This window comes from Manihot esculenta, chromosome 4 (genome assembly GCF_001659605.2).
Source record: "Manihot esculenta cultivar AM560-2 chromosome 4, M.esculenta_v8, whole genome shotgun sequence".
NCBI classification, from domain to species: domain Eukaryota; kingdom Viridiplantae; phylum Streptophyta; class Magnoliopsida; order Malpighiales; family Euphorbiaceae; genus Manihot; species Manihot esculenta.
In genome coordinates this window covers 6,015,796-6,030,642 of record NC_035164.2, presented here as the reverse complement: position 1 = coordinate 6,030,642, position 14,847 = coordinate 6,015,796, and the positions used below count along the sequence as shown (strand labels likewise).

Genomic DNA, 14,847 nt, shown 5'->3' with positions numbered 1-14,847 from the left:
AAAAGTATAAATTAGAAATGGAAAATTATTAGACTAATAATAGAGAATTTACATAACATACCTTTTTTTAAAAAAAAAAAATACTTTATAGGGTATTCAATTAATGACAAAAAATAAAGATATATAAAAAAAATATATTGGTTTAGTTTACCAACATGAATGTTCAAATAGTACAACCATTTATATTGTATCAAGTCAATAGTAAAAATTATATTCTAAAGTCAATTAAAATTTGTATATCCTAAAATTATATTTTCATTCTTAAAATATCAGAAGATGAAAAATTTCATTCTAGTCTCATCAAATTTTTTTTTTATTTTATTTTTGTTAGTTAATATTTTTTAAAGTAATATTTAATTATTTCTTGTAGAAAGTTATTTAGAACTAAACCTTTCTTCCGAATTTAATATTTTAGAGTATATTTATATTAGTTTTTGAATTATAGTAGAATTATTGATGCTATTTTGATTTTTCTTTCGAGTAATTATTTGTAAAATAGAGAAAAACAACAAAGTAATTTGGTGGACAAAATCTCTAATACTTAAGTCAATCAAATAATTTAAGATGAGTTTAGAAATTTATCGATATAGTTTTAGGACAGAGTAATTATTGTTTTAGACGAGGAAACTAGAACTTTAATTTAGAATGGATTTTGAGAGTCTGTTTAGTTAAGTGCTCATTTTTTAAGCTATTTTTTCTCTCTATAGTTTCGATCTTAATATCCTTAGTCTACCACTATTCTACGAATCTTTAGATTCAATCTTTTTTTTTTTTAATCGTGTTAATATCTATCCTTCAATGATTTTTGAATCTGTTAATATCTAACCTTTGAAGGATATTATGTTGGGAAGATAGAGGGTCGTTCCTTTGCTTCCTATTCATTTCCTATAAAAAGCTGTGTGAGCTTCATTTGCCCACACTAAGCATTTGCAAGCTTCTCCTTTTCATAAATAGCAAAAGTACCCTATAATTGATTGTAAAATTCAATAATTAGGTTTATTAAAAATTAAATAATTTTATTAATTAATAACAATCAATTAATTAAATGTAAAAGAAGGAGAGAGAATAGATTGAGGGATTGCTAATCTGAAACCTGATATACCAGATTAAAGTGAATTCCTTTAAAACTTGAGTGATTTTATTGAAACAAATGCAAATGAAACAAATTTCAAAGTTTAGGAACCATAGATAAAATTACCCTTTAAGGGAATGAACCTTACTATACGCGTTCTTAACGCGTAGCAGAGTAAATAATTGATGGTTGGTATTTTTATCTAATGCTTCTCCGTTTTGCAGAGGAAATTTCTCCTTGGTTTATCAATTTTTGTCTATAAAGACAGTAATGATGGGTTCAAGCATCAATCCACAACCATGGCAGTTTCCTCTGCAAATTCAGAGCAATTTTTCAAATCATGCATTATTTTAAAAAAAATTATCAATTCAGACAGAATCCGAAAATATTTTCAGATTCTGTGTGTTAACGCCAGGGGTTCGCCAGTCAGAATGCCGAACACGCCAGTTCGACACTAATAGTGTCGAACAAATGGCAGTTCGACAGCATAAGTGGCGAACTTGGGCTGATGCAACTTGTTCGGCACTCTTGATGCCGAACAAGCTGACCTGGCTACCCGCTGTAAGCAGAAAACTCTTCGGCACTTATAGTGCCGAAGAGTGCCCTGCATGCTTTGTAGATTCATGTGAGCAATTTTTCAAATCATGCATTATTTTTAAAAAAATTATCAATTCAGACAGAATCCGAAAATATTTTCGAATTGTGTGTGTTAACGCCAGGAATTTGCCAGAACACGCCAGTTCGACACTAATAGTATCGAACAAATGACAGTTCGGCAGCATAAGTGGTGAACTTGGGCTGATGCAACTTGTTCGGCACTCTTGATGCCGAACAAGCTGATCTAGCTGCTCGCAGCAGAAAACTCTTCGGCACTTATACCGAAGAGTGCCCTGCATGCTTTGCAGATTCATGTACCTGCATACTTTAGAAAAACACAAAAATAATTTTATAAAAATAAAATAAATTTAAAAGGAAAATAAATGATGGATTAAATAATTTATTAATTTAATTTAAATTTTTTTAATTATATTTATTTTTAAATTTATTAAATTTTTTAAAAATTATTAAATTCTATTTTCTTAATTATATTTATTTTAAAAAATTACATTGTATTAGATATTAAAAATTATTTAAAATAACTTTAACATAAAATAAAATTAATACTAATCAATTTACATAATATTATAATATAAAAATAAAATAAAATTAATACTAATCAATTTATATAATATTATAATATAAAAATAAAAATAAAAATAAAATAAAAGCACTCTTCAGCACTATAAGTGCCGAAGAGTTTACAGCGGGCAATCAGGATAGTCAGATCAGCTTGTTCGGCTTCAAGAGTACCGAACAAGTTGTATCAGTCCAAGTTCCCCATTTATGCTTCCGAACGGTCATTTATTCGACACTATTAGTGTCGAATTGGCGTGTTCGGCATTCTGATTAGCGAATCCCTGGCATTAATACAGAATTCGAAAATATTTTCGGATCTTATCTGAATTGATAATTTTTTTTAAAATAATGCATGATTTGAAAAATTGCTCGCAAATTCACCTACACACAACATAAATCAAGAAATTCAACTTTCTGAACGTAGCCCAGATGAGATTCAGTCTGTACCTGGAACAAGTTATGGAGTTGATCGGAGGTTTAGCCTGAGAATCCAAAACTGTTTCCAAATCCAGGGCTCTCCTGGGGATGAGCAATTTGGATTTGACGAAGAGAATGGGATTTCTTGGACAAGGATTCAGGTGGAGGGATCTGAGCAGTGCATCGTACGGTGTTTTTCTGGTGACCATCTCATTCCCGATTAGTGACGGATTCAGAAGTCAGGAGCCTAATTTAATTTATTTAACAAAATTTTTAAATTTATTTTTTTAAAATTTTTTTGGTTAATACAGATATTAAAAATAAAATTTTCAAATTGAGAGTCAAAATAAAGAGAAAATTTTCATAGATAAAATTTGACGAGTGAATGAATTTTTTCATTTATTTTTTTTTTATAATTTGAATAGTTTAATTTATTATTCATATAAATATTATTTAATTTTATCTATATTTATAATTTATTTTTAAATAAAATTAATCCAATTCATAACATATTAAACTCATTTTTTTAAAATTTTTTATATTTAAATAATTTATAAAAATATTAAATAATTTAACTATTACTCTTAATATTTTTGTAAAAACAATTAAAATTTATTTTTTATAAATTTAAATAATCTAATATATAATTTCAATCACATAAATAAAAGTAAATAAAATTAGTTATTATTAAAAAATAATTATAAAAAATAAAATATAAATATTCTTGAAAAGAAAAAATATTAGTATACTTAAATTGAAATATAAAAAATTAAAAATAAATTTTTTAAATTAGAGCGGAATGAAATAATTTATTGCTATAAAAATAATATTTAGTATTGCGATTTTATTTATGAAAGAATGATTATCAAGTTTTTAAATTTTTGAAAATTCACTAGTTCATTTTTTATATCAAAATTATACAAGTAAGAATATTTTTATATTTTATAAAATTAAATTATTTAATAATTTATTAAAAAATTATTAGTGAATTTATTTAGACTTTAATAAAAAAAATCAAATAGTATAGATATTTAATCTTATAAATACTAAATAATACATATATTTAAATTATATGGATAAAAATATAAATATTTAATATAAATTAATGGTATAATTTTCAAATAGGTATAAACTAATAGATTTTTAAAAAATTTAGAGATTTAATCATAATTTTTCTTTCATTTATTTAAAATTAAAAAAATTACAAAAATATACCTAAAAAATTTAAAAATTTTCAAAATGCCATGACCTCTTGGCTCTACTGTGGGTACGTTCGATGTTCTCAACGTTGGACCAATTTTAACTGAGAAGCTGAAACCCAACAAATACAAAACTGGGACAATCATTTGCTGTAACATCTCAACTGGCAGGCTCCCTCTTGGCAGTCACAAAACAGGGCTCAGCTTCAACTCCGAGAGTTGGTGTGCAAGCTCTGTTGTATACTTCTGCGCTAACAAATGCTGTAGGGTTTTTTGCTTCTCTGGGTGGGCATTGGCTTTGTAGCAAAAGAGCAGGCTCTGCTCAAATTATGTGTAACCTATACCAAAAGCAAAATCTTTGAGACATGGATCAAGTCTAACAACTTTTCTTAACTTAGATTGTGAAAAGCATGCATGCCAAAGGATAGATGAGTATATTATTATGACTAGATTCACAGTCAAAGCTGATAACTATTGGAAAGTAACATTGAATTTTGCAAAGACACCATAGTAGGCAATGCCTAAAAATATGGGGAGCAACTAGTACCATACTCCAATTAGAAAAAGTGACGGACAAAAACTATTCCAAGATAAAGAGTAACGAATGTACTTACAGATGCTTTAAAATGAGAATTTTGTGGCAAGTGTGCCTTTTCAGGATGGGTTGAAAGCACCTGGGTCTGAAGCTTAACAATTTTGAAGATGTGGGAATCGGTGAATCCATATACCCTGAGAAGCCTAAGTATTGTCTGGTCTTTCTGGATCATAACACATCCTAGGGCCATCGACATGTATTTATTTGATATGAGACAGTAAATGTGCTCATTCAAATTAGAAGATGCCCCTGATGAAAAGGATCTGATTATAAGTAATGGGTGGAGAAGAAGAATACCCAGTTGAGCATTTGAGATCAACAAAGAAACAACCTTATTCAAAGCTAATCTGGAACTGTTAAAAACAAATATTGCAGGACATACTTGCACTCTTATACAATTCAACTTTTGAATTCCTACTTAATGCATGACACTATCCTCTAAAGCCATAATGTTTAGAATTAGAACATCCCACTTTGAGTTCCACATTAACACATTTGGCACTGTTTATGTCTCTTCCTGTAGGCATAACCCAAGAGTAGGAAACTCAATAGATGATACGTTAGCAAGGTTCAACAAGCTACACAATTTTGGACCTGGACTATAATCTTCAGCATGAGGAAAGGAAAGCCATCAAGATGTCTTACCAAAAACAAAATATAAGCAATTTAGTTAAACCATAAAAATAAAAAGCCGTCCAACAAATTAATGAAAAGTTCAATTAGCTATCAAAGCCATTGTTAATATTATCAATTCAGTGAAATAGTACCTTCAAACCAAAATTCTATTAAATTAAACCATAAAAGTTAGTCCTCCACAATGATAGTGACAAGTTAAACAAGAAGGATCCACATAGCCAACCCGAATAGTTTGGGATTAAGGCTTAATTATAGTTATCAAGTTAACAAAGGTACTCATTCACGCTTTGCTAATTGACCAAGGAAATTAAGGGACTCAATCAGAAAACATCATCGCATGGAAATCCACAGGTTTAAGATTGACATCCAGTGCTATGTATTTCCTACCGCAAAACCGCAGATGTATTATCAAAGCCAAAACCAAGATCTGCAAGACCCATTTTTCCTTCAAGGAGATCCAACAATTGAGGCACCTGATCCTGATACTTGATCACAAACCTTTTTCAGAAGCACTTTTTAGAACACGTCAAGACCGAGGATATTTTGATATCTTCCTCGATCAAACCTTTTAAAAGCAGAACTCTTATGACTGAACATCTAGGTATAATCCTTGTCTCCAAACCATAACCCAAAACAACTGGAACTCTAGCAACAGCAGCAGGCTGCCAACCCATCTTGCACACAAGAAAATTCATGGTGGACATAATATTCTTTTCAGACAGACGCATAGAACATGGAAATTTTCTGAAAATTGTTGAAATCTCTTCTTCTGATAAATTTACCCCACCTCCTAAAAACCTCCATTCTTTGTTCCCATGTTTTCTGCCTCGTTTCAAGCAAAACTTGGAGCGCAGAGACAAATGCAGATTTTGAAGGATCAAATCCTATTTTAGTGACTTTCTTAACCCCTTCAGCAAACTTGGTAGCTTTTTGGCACATAGTAAAGGGATGACAGGTGACCAAGTAAGAGATGGCAGATTGTGGAATTCCAAGCTCTTTTAAAAGTGATAAATTGACGTTAAAGTCTTCATGCGAAAGCATTATAGGATTTCTTACCACGCGTTTTAAGCTCTTAACTACTTTCTCATCAGAAACAAGTACACTTTTAAGGATATTATAATGTGGGATCTGAAATCTCTTTATACTTCGAACCAATAATTCTGGCTTCTGAGAAACAATTAAGGGAAGGTCTGATCTTGAAACCCCTACAGAATGCAAAAACTCAAACTTGGGCAGAAGTGTCCTTTCAGGATGGCATAAAAGCAATTTGGCACGCAGCTCAACAATTTTGGAGATGTGGGAATTGGTGAATCCATGTTCCTTGAGAAACCTAAGTACTGAATCTGGTCTTTCAGGGGTTTCAAATTTTATCCTCTTAGAGGCGGATTCAGCAGATTTTAGGGTCAATCCACATGAATTTATGAGATATGAGACTGTAAATGAGTGGCCATTCAAATTAGAAGATACATCAGATGAACATGGTCTGATTATAAATAATGAGTGAAAAGCAAGAATACCCAGTTGGGCATCTGATATCGACAGAGAAACGCTCTTATTCAAAGCTAATTTTGAACTGTAAAAACCAGGCATTGCAGGATACTCACAGATATTTTCAGAGTGAAGCAGCTAAGCTTTAGGCTCTACCCATGTTCATGTTCAATCAATTCTCCTTCATCAGTAGCGAACAGTAAACCATCAAGCGAAGGACAAAGAAATTTTGAGGATTTTGCTCGCCATTTTCTGGGCGAATTGCATTGGAATAATAGCCCAAACGCTCCAGTTTTATACCTTTCTTATCTTCTTTTCTAGTTCTCACAATCTAAAACCTAAAACTAATCAATATGAAGAGGACAAATAAGTAAAATTGATTGAGGCTTTGCTAGGCGGTTTTGCGTACACCAGGATTAGGGCTGAGGTTAGCATGAAGGGTTAAAGCCAAATTTGCGAGATCCATCGACAGAATATCAAATATAAATAACCGGCCTGAGAATTGAATTCCAAACCTGAAATTCGAGAATCGGGATTGTTCTCAAAGGTATTTACACCCTACCCGGAGCTCAACTGTGAACAGAAATGGAGTCTCCGAGGAGAGAGAGAGACGGGGAATAAGGGTTGTGGAGAGAGACCGAGGGTGGGGAGCAGGGTCACCGGAAAAATAGTTATGCATTTGAGATTTGACGCCTATGTGGCGGTTAGAGTCCGTCCCTAGAGCGTGTCACGACTTGGCGCTTTACGCAAGAGGGCAGGTTTATTTATTTATTTTTTAAATTAGCTTGGCGCTTATTACATAAGCATCCGGTTTGCATAGAGAGTGGTTGGATAAATTTAAATTAGCGTGATCTCCTCTTTCAAGCGCACTGTATCGACGCCTATTAAATAATGATTTCTGTTGAATATTGTCAGAATCTTCAATATCATCCTCTCTTATGGATAAATTTAAATTAAGAAATTGAGATGGAGGGCTTAAACTCTCTCCCCAGCTGAATCTTAAATTGCAAAACTAAAATCTTCTACAAAAATAACCGAAAATAACCCCTCCCCCAATTCGTTCTGGTTGCGAACCACATTAAAATTCAATATAAGTCTAAGTTTTTAAAATATAAAATACAAATAAAAAAAACAAAAAATTAGAGGGAAAAGTGTTTTTAAATTTATACCGTTAGCTATTTCATATATGATTACTCGTCAAACCAAAACAAAATATTTTTTTTTAATAGGTGTAATTCGTTGGATATAAATTTAATTTTTCATTTTTTTTTATTCCTTAGAATTTATTTTTATCGTTTCTAGTGGTATTAAGATATCACTGTGTCAAAATATTTTATCTATAAATAAATGGTTGAAGAAAATAACTCAAAAAAATTTAAAGAAAATAAATTAGATTTATGGAGTATATGTCTACACAAAAAAGAAAAAAAGTCGAACGAAGTGTTAACCATGTGTTCTCTCAAATCTAATCATAATTATAAGGAGTTGAAGTAAATAATTAATAAGATAGAGAAGTAGGTCTTGGCGTCCACCTTGCACAGTAACTCTCAAAATTCTCCATATGTGAAAATTGACTCAATTCTATATATGAATTATATAGATAAATGCAATCAAGGATAATATTTGTATTATATCAGAATCTAGCGTAGGTCCTGAAATCTCCGTTTTCTTTAAGAATCCGATACTTTGACAACAAGAATTTTTAAAAGCCGATGTTACGTCATATACATCATTCGGAATAAGTTGAGAAAGTGGGGCGGACTGTAGAGTTCAACATGCCTGTAAACATTTTGTTATCAAGCTTGACATTTTAAAAAGTTTATTTATTAATTTTAATAATTAAATATTAAAAAATATCTAAAATGCTATTAATACAAAGTAATTAATTAATATAATTTTTATAAAATTGAATCAATCGATGAATTTTTTTAAATTTAAAAATTAAATAATAAAATAATTAATGAAAAATTAATTAATAAATTTTTTAAAATTTTATAAACATTTTAATTTTTTTTGAAAAAATAGATTAAATAATGAAATTTTCAGTGATATAGGATTAAATAGTTAAATTAAAAAAAAAAATCATTAGCATTAAATTGTGTGGGACTTGGTGGAGGAGCCATCCAACAGCTCTCTTGGTCTAAGTTTTGTAAAGCAAGTATAATGGAGCTGCACATCTTCCAGTTGTTACCAAGTGAGGAGGCTGCCCTAGAATTTGGAGGAAAATTTGAGGTTTGGCTGGAGGAAAGAGGATTCTTAATAACCTATAATGTAAAATAAATGTAAAACCAACATACAATTTCATATATTTATATTATATATTCATATAAATTCGATCTAAATTTATTTTCTATAAGTAGTTTTTATAACACGAATACAAACCTGAAGTAGCTCATTTTTGAAAATACAACTAGTATATAAAATTTTCTTAACTATAAAAATTAAAGTTTTGTTTATCTAGTTTTTTTTTCTTCCAATTACATCCTTTAAATTTAAAATTTCAGTAATCAACCTTTTAACTCTTTTTTTAGTTAAAGTATTTAATCATCATCCCATTTCCCTTCACATAAACCCAAAAATTAAAAAAATAAATAAATTCAAAGGGAAAAAGAAGAAGAATCCCACTAGATCTGCAATTATTTTTCTTCCACTCAAATCAAGTCCTAGGTCTAGAATAGCAAAAAATCCTTAGAAACTGCTGCTTAACAAAAAGTTCTTGATTAAGCCTTCGGCAGAAAACCAGTGACTGAGCATCTGGGGATGATTTCTTCAACAAGAAATGCTTGTGCATAGAGTGATAGGTGCAGAACAACCCCACCTGTTCCCTAGACAAATAGAATGAAGCATGTGTAGACATATATACCACCAAGGAGCATTATTAAAATTGTCATGGTCTTAACTTGATACAGTAGTTAAGGTCATTTTCAATTCCTGCTTAGTACATATGACACTTTCTGTATCCTCTATAAAGACATAATAGCTTTAGAGCACTCCACTTTGTGTTCTTCATTAACACATTTGCTACTGTTTATATCCCTTCCCATAGGCATAAACCCTTGATTCTTTTCTACACAATTTAGCAAGCTTCAACAAGCTACACAGTTTTGGTAACAATATAATGCACCCCAATTTATCTTTAGGCCTTGTCTGAAGAAAGGGAAGCCAATCAGCCATCATCTTTGTCTTACAAACACAAAATATAAGCAAGCACTCAAAGCTTAATAGTTGAAGTAAACGACCGAACGATCAGGGGAAAAAGAAGCCATCCAAGGACCAAGACAGTATTGAAAAGTGAAATTTAGTTCCCAAAGCTACTCATATCATCAGTTCTGTGAAGTAGTACCTTTAAATGAAAATGTAATAAACTTAACTATCAAAAGTAATCCTCTAAGATAATAATGACAAGTTAACAATGCTGCTCATACAAGCTTTGCTAGTTCACCATTAAGGGACTCAAATCATAAAAGATCACCAAATGGAAATCCCTAGATTGACACTGCATGCTACATATTTCCTAATACAAAATTGCAGGTTTATCATCAAAATCAAAGTCAAGTTCTGTGAGCCCCATCTTTCCTTGGAAAATATCCAACAATTGGGGCACCTGATCTTGATACTTGTTTACAAATCTTTGCAAGAAGCTTTTTTCGCAGCTGGTCAAGATCGAGGGTATGGGGATATCATCCTTGATCAAACCCTTCAAAAGCAAAACTCTCACAACTGAACATCTAGGCATAATCCTAGATTCCAAACCATAGGCCAGAACAACTGGAACTCTACCAACAGCAGCAGGCTGCCAACCCATCTTGCATACAAAAAAATTCATTTTACGCATAAGATTCGTTTCAGATATAGCCATAGCCGAGGGACTCTTTCTGAAAATTGACCAAATCTCTTCTTCAGAAAAACCCCACCTCTTGAAAGCCTCCATTTTATGATCCCATGTTTTCTGCGTCATTCCAAGCAAAACATTGAGCGCCTTAACAAATGTGACTTCTGAAGGATCAAATCCTGTTTTAATAATTTTCTTAACACCTTCAGCAAAATTCAAAGCTTTTACGCACATAATCATGGGATGATAGGTGACCAACACAGAGATGGAAGACTGAGGAATTTGAAGCCCTCTTAAGAGTGATAAATTGGCAAAAAAATCGCTCTCCGAAAGCACTATAGAAGCTTTTAACAAGCGTTTCATACTCTTAATCACTTTTTCATCACAAACGAGTATACTTTTGAGGATATGATAATGTGGGGACAGATATCGCTCTATACTTCTACACAACAATTCTGGATTCTTAGAAACAATTATTGAAAGCTCTTCTCTTGAAACACCAATAGAATACAGAAACTCAAGTTTGGGCAAAAGAATCCTTTCAGGATGAAGTAAAAGCATTATGGGCTTCATCTTAACAACACTGGAGATTTGGGAATTGGTGAAGGCATGTTCTCTGAGAAGCCTAAGTACTGAATCTGGTCCTTCAGGAGTTTTAAGACATACCCTCTTAGAGATAGTTTGAGCAGATTTTAGGGTTAACCCACATGAATTTACGAGATAAGAAACTGTAAATGAGCGATCATTCAAATTAGAAGATTTGATAGATGAAAAGGATCTGATTACGAATATTGATTGAAAAGGAAGAACACCCAGTTGAGCATTTGAAACAAAAAGAGGAAAAATATTATTTAATTGTAACCTTGAACGGAAAAAACCAAACATTGCAGGCTACACCGGGAAAGAGCTTAGCTTTAGGGTTTACCAGGATCAGTAGCTGAGATATTCTCCATCGTGAGATCTGAAAAGTAAATTATCAAGCCGATGAAGATGGCTAAATGCTAAATGGCCTTCTTCTTCTTCCATTTCCCTAACTTAAACGAACGAAGAACTTCCCGTGGTCTTTCATACATTTCGAGCATCCATCTGATGGCCTGCGTTTATGGCCGTTTCGTTCTGTTTGCACTATATATATATATATATGCGTGTGTTCTCAATTTACTGAGAAGTATATTTTCTAAGAACACTTATTTTCTATAAAAAAAAAATGAAAATTACAGTTTTCTTATAAAATAGAAAACTGAAAATTATTTTATATAAGTAGATACACCCTAAATGTCGCTTGTTGTTATGCTTTTACATTTTAATTTAAATATTTAAATTTTAAATTTATTATTCAAATCTTTTCATTTAGATATATTTTTAACTAAATTTTAAAATCAATATATAATTAATTTTTGTGTATATAGTATGAAAAAAAAATAATTAGAGAAAATACAATAAATCAATATATAATTAACCTTAACACTTTCGACAATATATAAATAATTATCATCTATTGATAAAAACACAATAAATTTTTATTAGAAATAAATGATCTAATATACAAATTAATTACTTCTAAATAAAGTATAAAAGTTAATTAAAATATAAGATAATAATTATATTACTAAGCTAAATATTATTCTACTAAATAATTTACTTTAAAAAATTGAATATGAAAAGAGTTAAATTTTATTAGAATGATGGGCGAGGTAGAATAGGGGAGGAAAGATTGAAGCGTCCGCTTTTTTTGTGCGGATAAAAATGTCAATCGACTCGGGCCTAACGCTTATATAATAAGCATAGACTCTTTTAAAAAGAGAAAAATAAATCAATATGACACTTGTGTGAAGAGTGTTAAATCTTAGCGTGCGTTACGGTCAAATTCCAAATATATAAATATTTTATTAGATGTAAATTAAAAGAGTGTTAGATAATTTTTGTAATAGTTTGTGTGAATGAGTCAGCTTCCTAAGACTCGAGTTTTTTTATTTTAGAAAAATTCCAACAACAATCATTTTTTAAGTCACTTTTTAATAATATTTATTTTATTAGTTGAAATATAGTTATTATATTAATATTAATTATTATTTTCTCTCTTTAATGTGTTGTAGGATCACTTTTTTTCTAATATTTTTCTCTTCTTTAATGATGTAGCTGCTCAATTATGAAGAATTTAAGTAGATGGCTTGAAGTCATGTAGACAAATGATGTTGGTAGATTCCTTGTAGTTCCTCTTTTACATTTGAGCGATTTACAAGATATTTGTAGCTATATCATTGATAAAGCCAAGTAATATCTTATGAGTTGGTCTAAATATTATCTCTCTCGCTTGCATAATCACAGCTATTAGGTTGTTAGAATTTTAAAATTTAAATGCTTTAAATTGGGAGAAAACAAGAAGATCAGGCGACTCTCTTACCCTCAATAACCTGCTGTCCATATTTATGCCTATTGCTATGTGCGTAATTTAGATTGGAAACTGATCTTTCATTAAGGGTGTAGAGAGGCCAATAGGTGCGCTCGCATCATAGTCGAAGCAAGACTTGACTGCACCGAAAGTGTTCACGAACTTCAAGTGTCAATTGATTAATGTTGCATATTCGCGCTCAGTCATCACTCAATTCGTGAATTAGTTTCTCAATTTTTAAAATTAGTTTAAAACAGAAAATGATCCGATAATTGATTCTAATGATCGAGTGTGTCAAATGAATGTTGATGCAAGATGTGAACATGACATTTACGTGTTATGTAATGTGTACTGAGTTTTGAGATTTTAGTTTATAAATGGCTCACGATTTTTAATGGTGATAAACAATCTAACACTCGATGAATTTTACTTGACAATAATAAAAAAAGCCTATATGAAAGGATAAAAAATTAACGTCGTTACGAACACTTAACTGCCACAAATCAATTATTCTCGTAGTAACTTAGACATTTTAAAAAGTTTATTAATTAATTTATCTATTAATTTTAACTATTAAATATTATAAAAAGTCTAAAATATTAGAGAATAATTATTTAACAACTAAAATAAAATTAATAAAAAATTAATTACTAAATATTTTAAAATTTATAAACATTTTAATATATATATATTTTTAAAAAAAAATTAAATAATGAAAATTTCAGTGATACAGGACTAAATAGTTAAATTATATATAAAAAAATTCATATGCATTAAATTGTGCTTGTATAATTAAATTGTGTGGGGAGCTGGTGGAGAAGCCAACAGCTCTATTGGTCTAAGTTTTGAAAAGCAAGTATAATGGAGCTGCACATCTTCCAGTTGTTACCAAGTAAGGAGGCTGCCCTAGAATTTGGAGGAAAATTTGACGTTTCGCTGGAAAAAAGGATTCATATGGATCTATAATATAAAAAGAAAGTGAAACTAACATTCAACTCTACGTATTTATATCATATATTCATAGGTGCAGAACAACCCCACCTGTTTCCTAGACAAATAGAGTGAGCTTCCTTCGGGGGCGTGCCCCATGAGCCGGTCCTTTGAAATCTCGAAAACCCAGTCCTTTGAAATCTCACATCCATCAAGGTCTTAACTTAATGCAGTAGCTACGGTCAGTGTGCGTCTATCATTTAACAAAAAAAAAAAGGGTAAGCCAGAAATGCAAATCTACATGGTTAAGAGAATCAAGATGCAATTTTTTCAATCCCTGCTTAGTACATATGACACTTTCTATATCCTCTATAAAGACATAATAGCTTTAGAGCACTCCACTTAGTGTTCCTGCTTAACATATTTGCTACTGTTTATACCCCTTCCCATAGGCATAAACCCTTGATTCTTTTCTACACAATTTAGCAAGCTTCAACAAGCTACATAGTTTTGGATAACAATTTAATGCACCCCAATTTATCTTTAGGTCGAATCTGAAGAAAGGGAAGCCAATCAGCCATCATCTTTCTCTTACAAAACACAAAATATAAGCAAGCACTCAAAGCTTAATAGTTGAAGTAATTGACCGAACGATCAGGGCAAAAAAAAGCCATCCAAGGACCAAGACAGGATTGAAAAGTGAAATTTAGTTCTCAAAGCTACTCATATCATCAGTTCTGTGAAGTAGTACCTTTAAATGAAAATGTAATAAACTAAACTATCAAAAGTAATCCTCTAAGATAATAATGACAAGTTAACAATGCTACTCATACAAGCTTTGCTAGTTCACCATTAAGGGACCAAATCATAAAAGATCACCAAATGGAAATCCCTAGATTGACACTGCATGCTACATATTTCCTAATACAAAATTGCAGGTTTATCATCAAAATCAAACTCAAGTTCTGTGAGCCCCATCTTTCCTTGGAAAATATCCAACAATTGGGGCACCTGATCTTGATACTTGTTCACAAATCTTTGCAAGAAGCTTTTTTCGCAGCTGGTCAAGATCGAGGGTATCGGGATATCATCCTTGATCAAACCCTTCAA

At 31.1% G+C, this 14,847-nt stretch overlaps 1 protein-coding gene and 1 pseudogene across 1 annotated transcript; both read right to left on the bottom strand.

Annotated features, from left to right (window-relative positions):
- Window positions 1–5,210: 5,210 nt before the first annotated feature.
- On the bottom strand, window positions 5,211–7,373 carry LOC110612758 (annotated as a pseudogene).
- Window positions 7,374–10,097: 2,724 nt separating this feature from the next.
- On the bottom strand, window positions 10,098–11,368 carry LOC110613663 (transcription termination factor MTEF18, mitochondrial). The gene is made up of 2 exons (XM_021754892.1): window positions 11,341–11,368; window positions 10,098–11,143 (listed from the first exon to the last, which is right to left on the bottom strand). The coding sequence occupies exons 1-2, from the start codon at window positions 11,366–11,368 to the stop codon at window positions 10,098–10,100; spliced, it is 1,074 nt and encodes a 357-aa protein (XP_021610584.1).
- Window positions 11,369–14,847: the final 3,479 nt, after the last annotated feature.